This window comes from Columba livia, chromosome 18 (genome assembly GCF_036013475.1).
Source record: "Columba livia isolate bColLiv1 breed racing homer chromosome 18, bColLiv1.pat.W.v2, whole genome shotgun sequence".
Taxonomy (NCBI): domain Eukaryota; kingdom Metazoa; phylum Chordata; class Aves; order Columbiformes; family Columbidae; genus Columba; species Columba livia.
Genome location: NC_088619.1, coordinates 6,168,261 through 6,181,281, shown reverse-complemented (window position 1 = coordinate 6,181,281; position 13,021 = coordinate 6,168,261). Strand labels below are relative to the sequence as shown.

The window sequence follows — 13,021 nt, the reverse complement described above, 5'->3', positions numbered from 1 at the left end:
TCGTGCCCTGGTCTTTGAGGATGCACTGTACCCCTGAAAACCCTTCCTGGGAAGGAACGGGGTTTGGAGCATCTCCAGCAGAAGGAGAAGCCAAGTGCCTGCAACAGAAAGATCCTGGAGCCTTCTGATCCTGCCCAAGGGCAGAATCCCCCCAACTGTGTCCCACCCTCCATTGGATGACCCAGGGCTGGATTAGCCCCATCTCCCCAAAAGTTCAGATGCCCCAAGGGATGTTGGGTGGTGCCCCCACTCTGGCTGTTGTGGCAAGGCAATGGTCAGAGTGGGGCAGGAACGCACACAAGCTGTGAAGAAAACCACCGTCACATCTTTATTTGCTGCGAGGTGTTTGCAGAAGGCTTGTCCCGGGGCAGTTGTGAGTTTGGGGGGGCAAATGGTTTGGACTGGCCCCCCAGGGAGGCTCTGGAAGGTGCAGCTGGGGGTGCACTCTGGGGTCTGGACCCCTGTTTTGTCTGGGGACTGCTCAGGGAGGGCTTGGCCAGGGCGGCTCCACTCGTAGCGGGGACTCAGGGCTGGAGGTATGTGATGTATGGGCTTTGCTGGGGGTCTCAGCAAAACATGGTCACATAGCCCTGCAGCCCCCCTAGCCTTGCTGATACTGTTCCAGCTAAACTGGAGACCAGGCTGGGGGGTTGGCGCTCCCAGTGGGGCCAGGCTGGGGATTTCAGTCCCAAAAGTGTAATCAAAATGGATGGGACAGGTCTGATCTGACTGGAAGGCAGATGTGGCAGTGGGAGGAAGATGTACACTGTGGTGGGGATGTAGAGGGGTCGTAGCCTCTTATCCCCCACCCCCAGCTTCTCTCCAGGCCCTCCAACCATGGTTGGACCGGAGGGTGCTCAGCAGCCGCTGTTCCTGCGCATGAAGGCATGTCCCCGCACAGAATGCTGCATCTCGATGAACGCCAGCTCCCCCACCGTCACCTCACAGGGACCCAGTGCCTTGAAACCACACTTTTGGTAGAAGGGCACGAGGAAATCTTCGCACATGAGGAGGGCACGGCGGGCAAAGGGCAGGCAGCGCAGGTACTGCAGGTACCGCCACATCAGGATGGAGCCCTTGCCCTGCTGGCGGAAGGTGCGGTGCACGGCCAGCACGTGGATGTGAACTGCTGTGCCTTGCGGCTTGTGCAGGGTCAGCGCCTCCTGCGAGGGGGGAACGGGGTTAGTGTGACCAGGGGGGTCCTATCCTGCATCTGTCTTGGTTTCCCACCCCAGTGAAACAGGGTCCGCACCCTCCCACAAAGGGAAAAGGGTGCTGATGCCATCCTCTTCACCTCCTCCAGCATCTCTGAAGGTTTTTCGTTTTAAAATGAATGCTGGGGGGAATTACTGAGTGTACTTTTTTAACAGCATCTGTTAAATTAATTAATGAGGGAGTTCATTATCACTGGAGAAGCCCTATAGCAATTAGTCTTGGGAGACAAGAAGGCTCTGGGGAGACCTTATTGCCACCTTTCATTACTTAAAGGGGCTGATAAGAAAAATGGGGACAGACTTTTTAACAGGGCCTGTTGTGACAGGACAAGGGGTGATGGTTTTAAACTAGAAGAGAGGAGGTTCAGACTAGATATAAGGAAGATATTTTTGATGCTGAAGGTGGTGAGAGCCTGTCCCAGGTTGCCCAGAGAGGTGGTGGATGAACCATCCCTGGAGACATCCCAGGCCAGGCTGGACGGGGCTCTGAGCAACCTGAGCTGGTGCAGATGTCCCTGCTCATGGCAGGGATTGGACTAGATGAGCTTGGAAGGTCCCTTCCAGCTCAAACTATTCTATGATTCTAAGACTTGGTGAGCAGCCTCAGCTCCCCAGGAAGCTGCTCCTCTTCCCCAGGCTCTGGCAGAGCCTCTTCGAGTACACAAGCTGGGAAGAACTGGGTCTGGCTCTTACCTGGCTGAGCCTGTCCTGGTCCCAGAGGGAGCCGATGATGAACGCAACCAGCCTCCCCTCCTCAAACCAGCCAAGGGAGAGCTCTGGGCACAGATTCAGAAAGTGGCGGATCTCGTCGAGGTGGAGAGGACAGTCCCCAGAGACGGATATGAAGGCTGGAGAGGGACAGCAGTGAGTACAGGGAAGGGGACCCAGACAACTCCCCATGTGGGTGAGCTGGGGGCTGTAGCTCTCCACATCCTTAATCACATCTTCCCCCACCCTGTTAAGGAGCTTGTGGTGCCCTGGCCACAAGTCACAGTCACCGGTTCCCTCCTTTATCACCCACAAGGTCATGCATGGGGGTTTTGCCAGCACAGTGTGCCCTCAAAGAGAATGAGGGACCGCTGGAAGGAAGGGATGGGACATGTCCAGCTGATGCCATGGGGCAGGACCTCCCCGGGCAGCCCCTTACCTTCCCGCTCGATCTCGAACACGCTGATGGCATCCTCGGGGCTGAGGCAGCGGAACTCGCTGGCGGGCAGCGTGTGGCGGCGCTGGCCCCCGGGCGAGCTGCGGGGGGACCTCAGGTGAGGGGGCTTCAGGAAAGGCAACGCGCTGAGAGCCGACATCCCCCTCCTCTTGCCTGGCGTCCCACCTCTGCCTCTGCTCCACAGCCTCTACCAGCTCACGGTGTCACAAAACCCTTTATTTCAGCCAATCTCCTCCAGCGCTCTTAGCTGCTGAAAATACCTGTTGATCACACACAGGATTAGGCTGCTTGCCACCCGTTTCCTATACATATGTGTGTCTATATATATATATGGATATACACAGCAAATACCCGCCCACAGTGACTCTATTGCCAGTCTGCTGTTGCTGCAAGCTGGTGCTGGTGCAGGAGCCTGGCACAAATCGTGGACTGTAAGGAACTCATGGTCCCAGGAACATGGGGGACAATAGCCTGGGGACCAGCTGCCACCATCCAGGCAGTGGGGCAGAGCAGTGACAGGGGTTGTTAGAGGAGCAGGAGCAGGCATGGGGCTGAGCTTCCTACCCCACATCTCCCGCCCCAGCCCATGCCAAAGACGGGCAGTGGAACGGGCAGAAGAGTGGGGGCGGGGGGGCAGGTCTGCCCCCCAGAGACAGCCTGAGTTCCAGGATTTACTCCCTTCTCTGGCTTGCTCAGTGGGTAAGTGACACAGCTTAGTCCCTGTTGGGCTCTTTGGTTGCATCTGTGCTCACAGACATTACTGAGACAGGTCAATGGCAGGACAAGTGAATGCCACAAGCCTTGGGCATCCCACATGGGTGAGGTGCCCCCAGGCTTTGCCCCCTGTCCCAGGAGCTTTGGGCAGTGTAATCCCAGCAGGCACAGCCCACCCCAGGATATGCCATCTGTGACACAGGACCCCAGACACCCCAGTTCTCCCAGGAGGGTCATCAGCCCCTGAGCTCATGCAGCACCACCGTCCTGCACCGCCCGGCCAAATCCCCTGACCTGGATCAGAGCCTGTCACTTCAATCTGCCTCCTGCTTCATGTGCAAGCAAACAGAGTTAATAAATCCAGAGAGAACCACAAACTGAGCAAATAACTTTGCTAAGCACATGCGTCCCACAGGCAGAAATAGCAGGAAGAGCTGCCAGAGCCGTCTGTCTGTCCGGCACTGCTCAGCCCAATATTCAAGCAATTTGCAGCAAAGCCAATGTGAAGCCAGGTCATTTTTGATTATTGTTTGAGAGGTGCCAGCTTTGCCTGCTAATTATAGGCTTGCCTCCAGCTAATAGGATTTATAGAAACAAAAGCATTACCCGCACAAACATAGCGCAGGGCAGAACCGGTGCAAGCTGGGAATTTTCCATCCTGAAATGCCGAGGGCTGGGTGTTTGAAATGCCTGTTTTATCCTGCCTGAGGTGAGACGAGGTGGTGTTGTGATTTATTTTCAATGAATTGCTGATTTGACAGTGGATGTGTATCCAAGGGATCAGGTCCATCAGGGAGAGAGGTTTTCTTTGGCAGGGGAATTATATAGCATCCCCAGTGCTGGTTCTAGTCAGCAAGGGGTGTGTGCAAGGACTAACTGAAATGGTGATGGGTTCATGCTCCAGGGAGGTTTGCTTGCCAGTAGCCAGGTCACTGTCCCAGAGTGAGTCTTTGTCTCGGATCATATACAGGCTGTAAAGAACGGAATACTGGAAAGTCTCTATGGGGACATCTGCGGAGTTGGGGGATGGCTCAAGAACTCTTGTGTGAGCGGCTGTTCTGTTCCCATTGGAGACAGAAGGGAAAGGACAGTCAGATCCCTCCAGCTATTTTTAGAAATGTCTTGAGACCCCAACCAGCAACAGCCCAGAGCAGAATCTAGTGATGTGGAAAGGCTGCTCCTTAGCTTGTATTCCTCATATTTTTTCCTCTCCAGCACTTTATTCCTGGCAACCTGGGTTATAGAGCTGGAGGGCTGATATATTTGTTTTCTGGAAATGAACTTTTTGCTTTGCTTCTCCACTCCCTGCAGGTGCAAACGTTTTCTGTGGTGGTTATATACAGCCTGCAGAGCTTAGAGAAAGCTGTCACCCTCCACAGCCCATTCCTGGAGCTGATCCCAAGCCCTGCACATCCGTGGGGATACTGGCACTGCAGTTACATCTGGGAAGCATCTGACCTGCAGAGGTTTCCTTCACCTCACCCCAATTCAAAGAGTAAGTAAGAAACCAAGTGAGGAAGAAACTCCTGTTTCCCTAGCTCAAGACATCTGTCTTTCATGCTCCAACACAGCCTCCTGTATATTGTTCAAGACTCTTAAACCCCAGGCTAAATTTTGTGCTGTAGCTCCTTACCAGGCCTGGTACATATCGATCGATCAATACATATGCGCACATGTAGCAACGTCCCAAAAGCTCCTCCTGTAAATTTTCCCCAAACTCGTGTTTGTGCACTAGAGATCAAAGCATCCATATAGCACATAGTGATGTTAACGTGTAAATAAACAGGCAAGTCTGCAGTATCCCACTAATGACATCTTTATATTATGTTATGGGTGTCTACCTGGATTTGGAGCCTGAATTTTTAAATTTCTTAGTAGTAAGGAGTTATTCACCTAGTTTTGAAGCCAAATATTCTTTACAAAAGAGCTCAAGTTCTTTGCAGACCCCAAACACAGAGAATTTCAATGAGAGGAGTCCCTACTACACACGGGTTTTGACAGGACGCGTTGGAAGCGCAAGGATGGGACAGGGGCTGTGATGACAGTCACTCTCTTACCTCCACCAAAGTAATTTTTCAGGCAAGCCAAGCTCCACACACCAACCCACCTCCCCTCTGCGGTGACTGCCCCAGTCCTGGGACGCTGAGGCAGCTGTCCCGAAGGCTGTTAGTACCACCAGGATGTGACAGAAACGTGGGTGCTTACCGGACGGGGACCCCACGCTGCTGCTCTGCCCGCCTGGCCCCGGTGGTGCCGTCCAGCAGCTGCCAGGAGAGGAGCCCTGGGGTTTTCCCTCTCCTCCTCTGTCTGCTGCACCCTCCGCAGCCGCCGCTTATATATATTTGTTATTTATGGGGCACGTGATGACATCCTAAGGAGTTTATAACCCTGATGAAAGACAGGGAGAGGTGAGAGGCTTTAAGGTGACAGCCCAGCAAAAGGATCCCATCAGGCTTGTTTTTTTTTTCCTCTGGCATGACTGCCTGCAGAGGGATAAAACATTTAGCTGATTGCTCGGCTCTGCAAGCCAGGCAGGGAGAGCAGAGGGCTTGGCTAGGGACAAAAAGCGATACATTATGCCTGATACAGACCTCTCAGATGGCATTGGGAGCCTGTAAGAAGCTGGAGCATCCCTGCTGAGAGTGGATGAGTTTTCTTTGTGCCAAGGATGTGCTGGCCATGCCAAGCGTGACCGTCCCTTGGGCTTGAGTGGTGGGGAGTTTCTCGGGAGAATCAGCTGGCTTCTTGTAGGATGGGGGCCAGACCTAAGGTTTGTGCTCTAAGGACCTTACTGCAGAGACCAAGTGTCTCCTCCTGCACAGCTCTTGGTCCCTGAGAGCTATTACATAGGAAACTGCACGGGCAAAGCGACAATGTTTGTTCCCATCAGGACGTGTGATAAAAGGGGGATTATCCCAGACATGAGCTGCTAGAAAGGAAATGACTGGGAAGGTCAGCAAAAATAAGAATTTTTAAATGTTGACTTTATCGTTATCATCATGAGTCAGATGCAGCCCAGAAAGAAGCGCGGAGCAGGACGCAGCACTGGCTTCACTGCACCCAGGACATTTCCAGGGGAGCTCAGGACATGCTTTAGTTTCCAGCCATGGGCAAAGTGACCTGGGGCTACATTCTTAACTCCCTCTTTTAAGTTTTTTTTTTCATTGAATTGAGACAGAAATATGACCCAGCAGCTTTCTGCTCTTCAGAAATGGCATTTCAGAGCAATTCCCAGCCATTAAACTGAGGCCAGCAGAGCAGGGGCTGGCCCGTGGCTGGAATAGCCAAGTAGGGATGCTGCATTTGGTGGGTTTAGCTGGGTCTGTGTCTGTCCCCGCTCCCATACAGCTGCAGAGGGTCAAAAACTCCATTAAACGAGAGCCACAGCAGTGTGCTGAGATTTACATATTTAGCAACTCTCTCAGCATCTTCAAAGAGCCCCGAGCTGTCACGTCGGCCCCGCAGCCGGCTGGTCCCTCCATTGGCGTGCCTGCTCAGAAGGATGGCAATTATCTCCGGGTAGGATTTGCAGTGAGGGATGACACGTGGGAGGCAGATGAACCACTATTTGTCCCTTGCTCTGACAGGACTTGGGGATGGAGTAACACACATGCAGCCAAGGGGCTCCTCAGCTGTGCCGCCCTCTGTCACTGTCCCTGTCACACTGCTGGGTTACCCCAGTGCTCAGTGGGGTGTGGGAGTATAATGGGAGATTGGCACAGAAGTGACCTGAACCTGGGGTGTAGAAAACCACATATATCACACTCCTGGTTGTTTAGTTTTGTGTGCTTGACTGGTAGAACCCTGTGTTTAAATAACGTAGGTCAGTGATAGACTCAGAGGCACCTATTGAACATCCTTGAGATTCTTGCTCTGCTGTTAAAAAGATCAAAGCACAGTAGAAAAACTATGCATGCATGAATGAAAACCAGCAAGCTGCACGCTTGCTAGCAAAGCCTGAGCTCTGTGGTACCTGCATTCCTGCCTGAGCGCTGTTTTGGAGATTCCCTCAGCTCACCAGGTAATGGAAATAAATTTACTCTTTGAATTTCATCCACGATTTTGTGGCTTTTCCTGTGATCTGCCTGTGTGGGCTCATACAAGCAGCTTTGGGTGGCTGCAGCCTTTGTAGTCCCTTGGCCTCAAGGGGCAGGTTCTGCCATCACAGGGGATGCAGGTGGCATCAGTGTCCTACCCCATGTGGCACCATCTGAGGAGGTTTCTCTCCCAAACTCACATAATTACTCATGTAATTACCAAGCTGGACACTCTGCTTACATCCCCATTTTGCACCTTCCCCTGGCTTAGCTGAGCGGACCCACATACCCAAAGAGAGTGACGCTTTTCTCCTGGCAGTGACTTAGGAGGGGTGGCAGCAGGACTTTGCAGCCTGGCATTGCTGCAAGGTCAGCCGCAGGCTCCGATTTCATTCTCCCTTCTCTCCTGCCTTTTCACTAGCTGTTGCAGACTGGCAGCATGCAAGAGCTTGTCGTTGCTGGAACTTCTCAGCAGGATGCGGCTCTTTGGACATACTCAATATTCTCAGCACTTGCCAGGCTGGCTACCTGCTGCTTTTCCCCCTCAGTGCTCCCCTCCTGTGCTGCCAAGAGCAGTTATAATCCCCAGCAGGCCCCACAAAGCCAGTGTCCATCCAGCCTCTCCACTGGAGTGGGGCATTTGGTGCAGCTTAGGAGCCTGTGAGCTGGTGGACTTTTGAAATAGTCATACAGGGCTCCTATGGATGGTGGCCAGACCTCAGCCCCAGCCTCCAAATAGACCCTAAGGGGCTGGTTCTGCCCTGTGCTCTGAAATGTTTATATATATCTGCTATGCAAACGCACACATACGTACATTTCCCCTGACACATTTCTTTTGGCCCATCAGTGCAGCTGATGCTGTTCTGCAAGAGTACAGGGCTGGTTCCCTCTGCAGACCCTCATGGGGAGCTGGGGAGGTGATGCTGCTTCACGGTTTGGCTGGGATCCCAGCAATGGTCAGGGAAGCCTCAGGCTTCAAACTGAGGCTTTGACATGCTCCGGATCAACATGTGCCTTTGCAAGGCTGATATATCTTGTTACTCCTCTGCATGGGCTTTTGAGAAAAGAGTGCAAGCACAGAAGAGGACAGTTTTACCCACATCTGCTTGGCCATGGCAACCTCAGCCAAAAGTGGGAGGCCAGGACCCACCTGAGACCTTTTTTATCCCCTGCCCAGAGCACAGGCACTGGTAGTGATTAGCCTCATTTCCTTCTCTGCTGGACTGTGGCAGCTTGTAACTAGGTCACGGCCACTCACGACACAATCCCAGGGAAGAAGGAGGCTGGGGTACAGTTCTGGGAGGAGAGGGATGAGGAGGTGTGAAGGAGCCCAGCAAAGACAGCCCCCACCCTCCAGTCCCGAGGCTTATATCCAGTTCTGACTTTGGGACACGGCAGTTGGGTGATGTTTCACTGAGACGTCCTGCTTCTCACAGCTCCACAGGAGCTCTGCTGCCTGTGGTCCAGCCCCAGCACACTGCTGGTGGCAGCCAGGGTGACCCCGTGGAGATGCATGGGAACCAGATGCCACCTATGGGGAAGCCAAATCCTGCATCCCAGAGCAAGGCTGGGCCTGGACCAGCCCCATCAGGGGATTCATAAATAAGAGCTGCTGCTCCTCTGGGCCAACAAACCGGGACTGCCCGTTCCCTCCCGCCCGGCCGGGAGCCACGGGGCCCGAGCCTGCGCGGCGGCGGGAGGCGACAGCCCACGAGGTGGCACCAGAGCCCCGCCGCGGGTCCGGCACCGGCACCCTGCGGGCATCCCGGCACCCTCCGGGCATCCCTGCACCCTATGAGCATCCCGGTACCCCGTGAGTATCCTGGTACCTGCGGGCATCTCAGCACTTGTGAGCATTCTGGCACCCTGTGAGCATCCTGGCACCTTGTAAGCATCTCGGAGCCCTGCAGGTACCCAGCACCTGCAGGCACCCAGCATCCTGTGAGCATCACAGCTTTCTGTGAGCATCCTGGTACTCTTTGGGCATCCCCAGCACCTTCCAAGCCTCCTGGCACCCTACTGGCATTTCTAGAACTCTCGGGGCATCCCAGTACCCAGCAGGCCTCCCAGCACTCGCCCATTAACCCATGCAAGGCCTGTGCAAAGACACTTTGTGAGAGGTGTACCCAGTACTAGGTGGGTCCCAAAGAGGAAGGATGGGGCTTGCTTTTTGACAGTTTCTTGACAGGGAGGTGCTGGTGATCTAACTCATTTGCCAAAAAAAAAAAAATCACACATGTAAAATGCTACTTGGTTTTGCTTCAGTATTTTGCAGGCTGGCCTGACTTGCTGAGGTCCCTCAGTGGAGATCCAAATAGGCTGTGGCTTGCTGAATGGAAGATGCTCCTTTTGACACCCAGGGGCTGCAACATGCCCGAAGCACATCAGCGTTGTTGCAGTCCAGGCCCTGGGCTGTCGTGTCCTGAAAAAGCGAGGAGTCCTTCCTCAGTGTCACTTCCCAAAGGAAGCACATCAGAGCCCCAGCTGGGATCACAGTGCAGAAACACACCACCCTCAACTCCTGCTAATGAATGAACAGCCCTGACTTGTCCCCATTAACATCCCCCTGCTGTGAGCCTGTTGGTTGTGGAATGTGATTGTTTGCATGGCTATTTGTGGCTCTTACATGCTCTTCAGCAAATAATTGCTCTGAAGGGGGACAGTTTCCATCTACACACATGCGTATGCCCATTACATGTTATCTATATTTTATTAGCTGCTGTTTCAATGTACATTAAGGAGATGATGAGAAGCATCACCATGCTGGATAAAGCTGCACTTCGAAACCTTGAGAAGAACATGGAGCCAAAAAGCACCTTTTCCCCCTCCCAAAGCCTTGATCTAGTTCCCACAAAACTGCAATTCTCTCTGACTACAGAGGGAGAGAGGTCAGTGCCTTGTCCCCAGCTCCAGGTGGGGTGGCTGAATGCCTGGGGGAAATGTTTAGCCTTGAGAAAAGGAGGCTGAGGGGAAACCTTATTGCTGTCTACAGCTACCTGAAAGGAGGTTGTAGCATGGAGGGCGTTGGTCTCTTCTCCGAAGTAGCAAGTGATAGGACAAGAGGAATTGGCCTCAAGTTGTGCCAGAGGAGGCTGAGATTGGATATTAGGAAAAAATTCTTCACGGAAAGGGTTGTCAGGTGTTGGAAAGGGTGCCCAGGACAGTGGTGGAGTCACCATCCCTGGAGGTGCTTAAAAGGCATTTAAACGAGGTTCTTAGGGACATGGTTTAGTACTAGAGTTAGGTTAGGTTATGGTTGGACTCAATGATCCTGAGGGTCACTTCCAGCCGAAAGGATTCTATGATTCTATGTGCTGCACGCCCCCAGCACAGCGGTGGTCAGAGAGTAAAATCCTTATGCCAGAGGCACCTGTGTGCTCAGAAAGTGCTGAGCTCGCGCCTTTCTGCCCTCTGTCTCATCCACTTCATAGAGGTCATGGCCTGTAGACAGAGGTCTGAACTCCCAGAAGCACATCCCTGTAAACAGCTGTACAACCACATGGCAATGAATGGATCTTTAAACTGTCTTTCCCCACGGGTGCACTGCTATTTGCCTACCCAATAGTCCCTTTAAGCTCTACTTTGCTCCTCATCCCTGGGGTGGATGCTGAGAAATGCCCCAGCAGGGAACCACATCAACATGATACTCCTCTGATTAAAATGATGCTGTAGCAAGCAATCAAATGCTGGGTGGGTGTCAAGCTGACCTGGGCCCAGGGGAAGGCACCATCCCCACAACTCCCTGATTTGGAGGCAGGACAGGAACAGTTCATACTTCTGCACCACTTAGAGCATCCTGCTGCCCACATCTTGGGATAGCCGAGGGCCGGGCAGAGCTGAAATGCCAGCCAGCTCCCAGAGCATCCCTCATCCATGTAGCACCCCTCTGCCCCAGCCACTTCCCAGCTCCTTCCCAGGGTTTTAGAGCCATTTTCGAGGTTGGAAAATCCCAGCAGGCCTGAGGAGAAGGTCCCTGCTCCCTCATGGGGCGGTGAATCTTGGAGGCGAGCACAGGCAGACCCTTACCGCTGCTGATTTTCATAAAAGGAAAACCCTTGGAAGGAGCAATGATAGCCAGCTGGCTGATCTAACTGAGGAAGAGCATCCTTGCATTTGTGGAAAGGAGAGGGAAAGAGAAAAAACACTGCTCTGCCACTCCTGGGGTTTTACCTGCACCAAAACAAGTCAGGCTGAGGACTTGGGGCATTCCTGTAGTATTCCAGCCAACGCTGCACAGGTGGGGAGCTCTAGGGAGCAAAAAGACAGGATATCTTTGGGTAAAGGGCAGGCAGTGAAGGCTGGTTTGGATTCCTTTAGCCCTTTGCCTGCCAGAGCAACAAGACCCACTCAAGAAACCACTTCTATTTCAAAAATCCCTGCAGATGGAGAGGAAAAAATAACCCCTTAGAGTCGATGAAGCCAAATATTTGGCTGATTGGCACACCCCAATGGGGGCTTCTAGGAGCCATAAAAAGCAAGACCAGGCTTTGCTGTCAGCTGGGGGGGCACCTCCTAGCAAAGGGCAGCGCCCAGTGCCAGGGTGGCCCCCACCCCATGCCCAGGGTGGCCATCTCAGCGGGACAGGGATGGCCCAGGTGGGCATGAGGGACAGAGGGGGGGCCCTGTGTCCCTTCCCCGTGCAGACACCTGCATCAGGGTTGCAATATTGAGGTTTTCATAGTAGAGGTGCACACACTTATGGGGTGAGACCCATCAGCTGCTCAAGATGGGCACTGGAGCTAGGGATTTCTCTGCTCTACTAGTGACCAAGAGTCTGGGATCCCAGGATGATGCAGCGCAGCCCCTCCCATGCCTGGGGGCCCTAGGGATGATGTATTGCAGCCCCTCAAGACCAGGGACTCCTGGATGATGGAATGCAGCCCCCTATAATGGGTGATCCCAGGATGATGCGGTGCAGCCCCACAACTGGGGATCCCGGGACGATGCAGTGCAGCCCCATAACTTGGGATCGTGGGACAATGTGGTGCAGTCCCATGCATGGGGATCCAGGGACAATGCCGTACAGCCCCGCATAATCATTGATCCTGAAGATGATGCATTGCAGCCCCACGCCCAGGATCCTGGGCCAGTGCGGTGCAGCCCCCCATAACCAGGGATCCTGGGGATGATGCCATGCAGCTCCCCATAATCATAGAATCATAGAATGTAGAATTAAGGGACCTCAAAAGCTCATCCAGTGCAATCCCCCCATGGACCAGATGAGGTTACACAGGAAGGTGTCCAGGCGGGTTGGAATGTCTGCAGAGAAGGAGACTCCACAACCCCCCTGGGCAGCCTGGGCCAGGCTCTGTCACCCTTACTGAGAGGAAGTTTCTTCCCATATTTAAGTGGAACCTCCTGTGTTCCAGTTTGTACCCATTGCCCTTTGTCCTATCACTGGTTGTCACCGAGAAGAGCCTGGCTCCATCCTCCTGACACTCACCCTTTAAATATTGATAACCATGAATGAGGTCACCCCTCAGTCTCCTCTTGTCCAGCTCCAGAGCCCCAGCTCCCTCAGCCTTTCCTCACACGGGAGATGCTCCACGCCCTTCAGCATCTTTGTTGCCCTGTGCTGGACTCTCTCCAGCAGTTCCCTGTCCTGCTGGAACTGAGGGGCCACAACTGGACACAATATTCCAGATGGTGATGGCGGGACGATGCGGTGCAGGCCCCTATAACCGGGGATCCCGGGGATGATGCAATACAGCCCCCCATAATCGGTGATCCCGGGACGATGCGGTGCACCCGCCCCACAGCCCCGCCCCGGACCCGCCACGTCCCGCCCGTCCCTCCCGGTGGGCGTGCCCCCGAGGTGGGCGTGTCCCCGCCGAGCCCCGCCCCCGGGCCGTTACTTGCGCGCGGCCCGCAGCGCCCCTCCCCCAGGCTGC

General features: G+C 53.9%; 1 protein-coding gene across 1 annotated transcript; it reads right to left on the bottom strand.

The window, feature by feature from the left end:
* Window positions 1–145: 145 nt before the first annotated feature.
* Window positions 146–6,723, bottom strand: AANAT (aralkylamine N-acetyltransferase). The gene is made up of 4 exons (XM_005503150.3): window positions 5,299–6,723; window positions 2,362–2,639; window positions 1,908–2,062; window positions 146–1,163 (listed from the first exon to the last, which is right to left on the bottom strand). The coding sequence occupies exons 2-4, from the start codon at window positions 2,516–2,518 to the stop codon at window positions 858–860; spliced, it is 618 nt and encodes a 205-aa protein (XP_005503207.2). The 5' UTR covers window positions 2,519–2,639; window positions 5,299–6,723; the 3' UTR covers window positions 146–857.
* Between the last annotated feature and the right edge of the window lie 6,298 nt (window positions 6,724–13,021).

Coding starts and splice junctions, on each gene's coding strand:
- AANAT (XM_005503150.3), bottom strand. CDS start 2,518: ATGTCGGCTCTCAGCGCGTTGCCTTTCCTGAAGCCCCCTCACCTGAGG. Junction 2,063..2,361: donor GTTCGAGATCGAGCGGGAAG/GTAAGGGGCTGC, acceptor GTCCCTCTCCAG/CCTTCATATCCGTCTCTGGG. Junction 1,164..1,907: donor ACCAGGACAGGCTCAGCCAG/GTAAGAGCCAGA, acceptor CCCCCCTCGCAG/GAGGCGCTGACCCTGCACAA.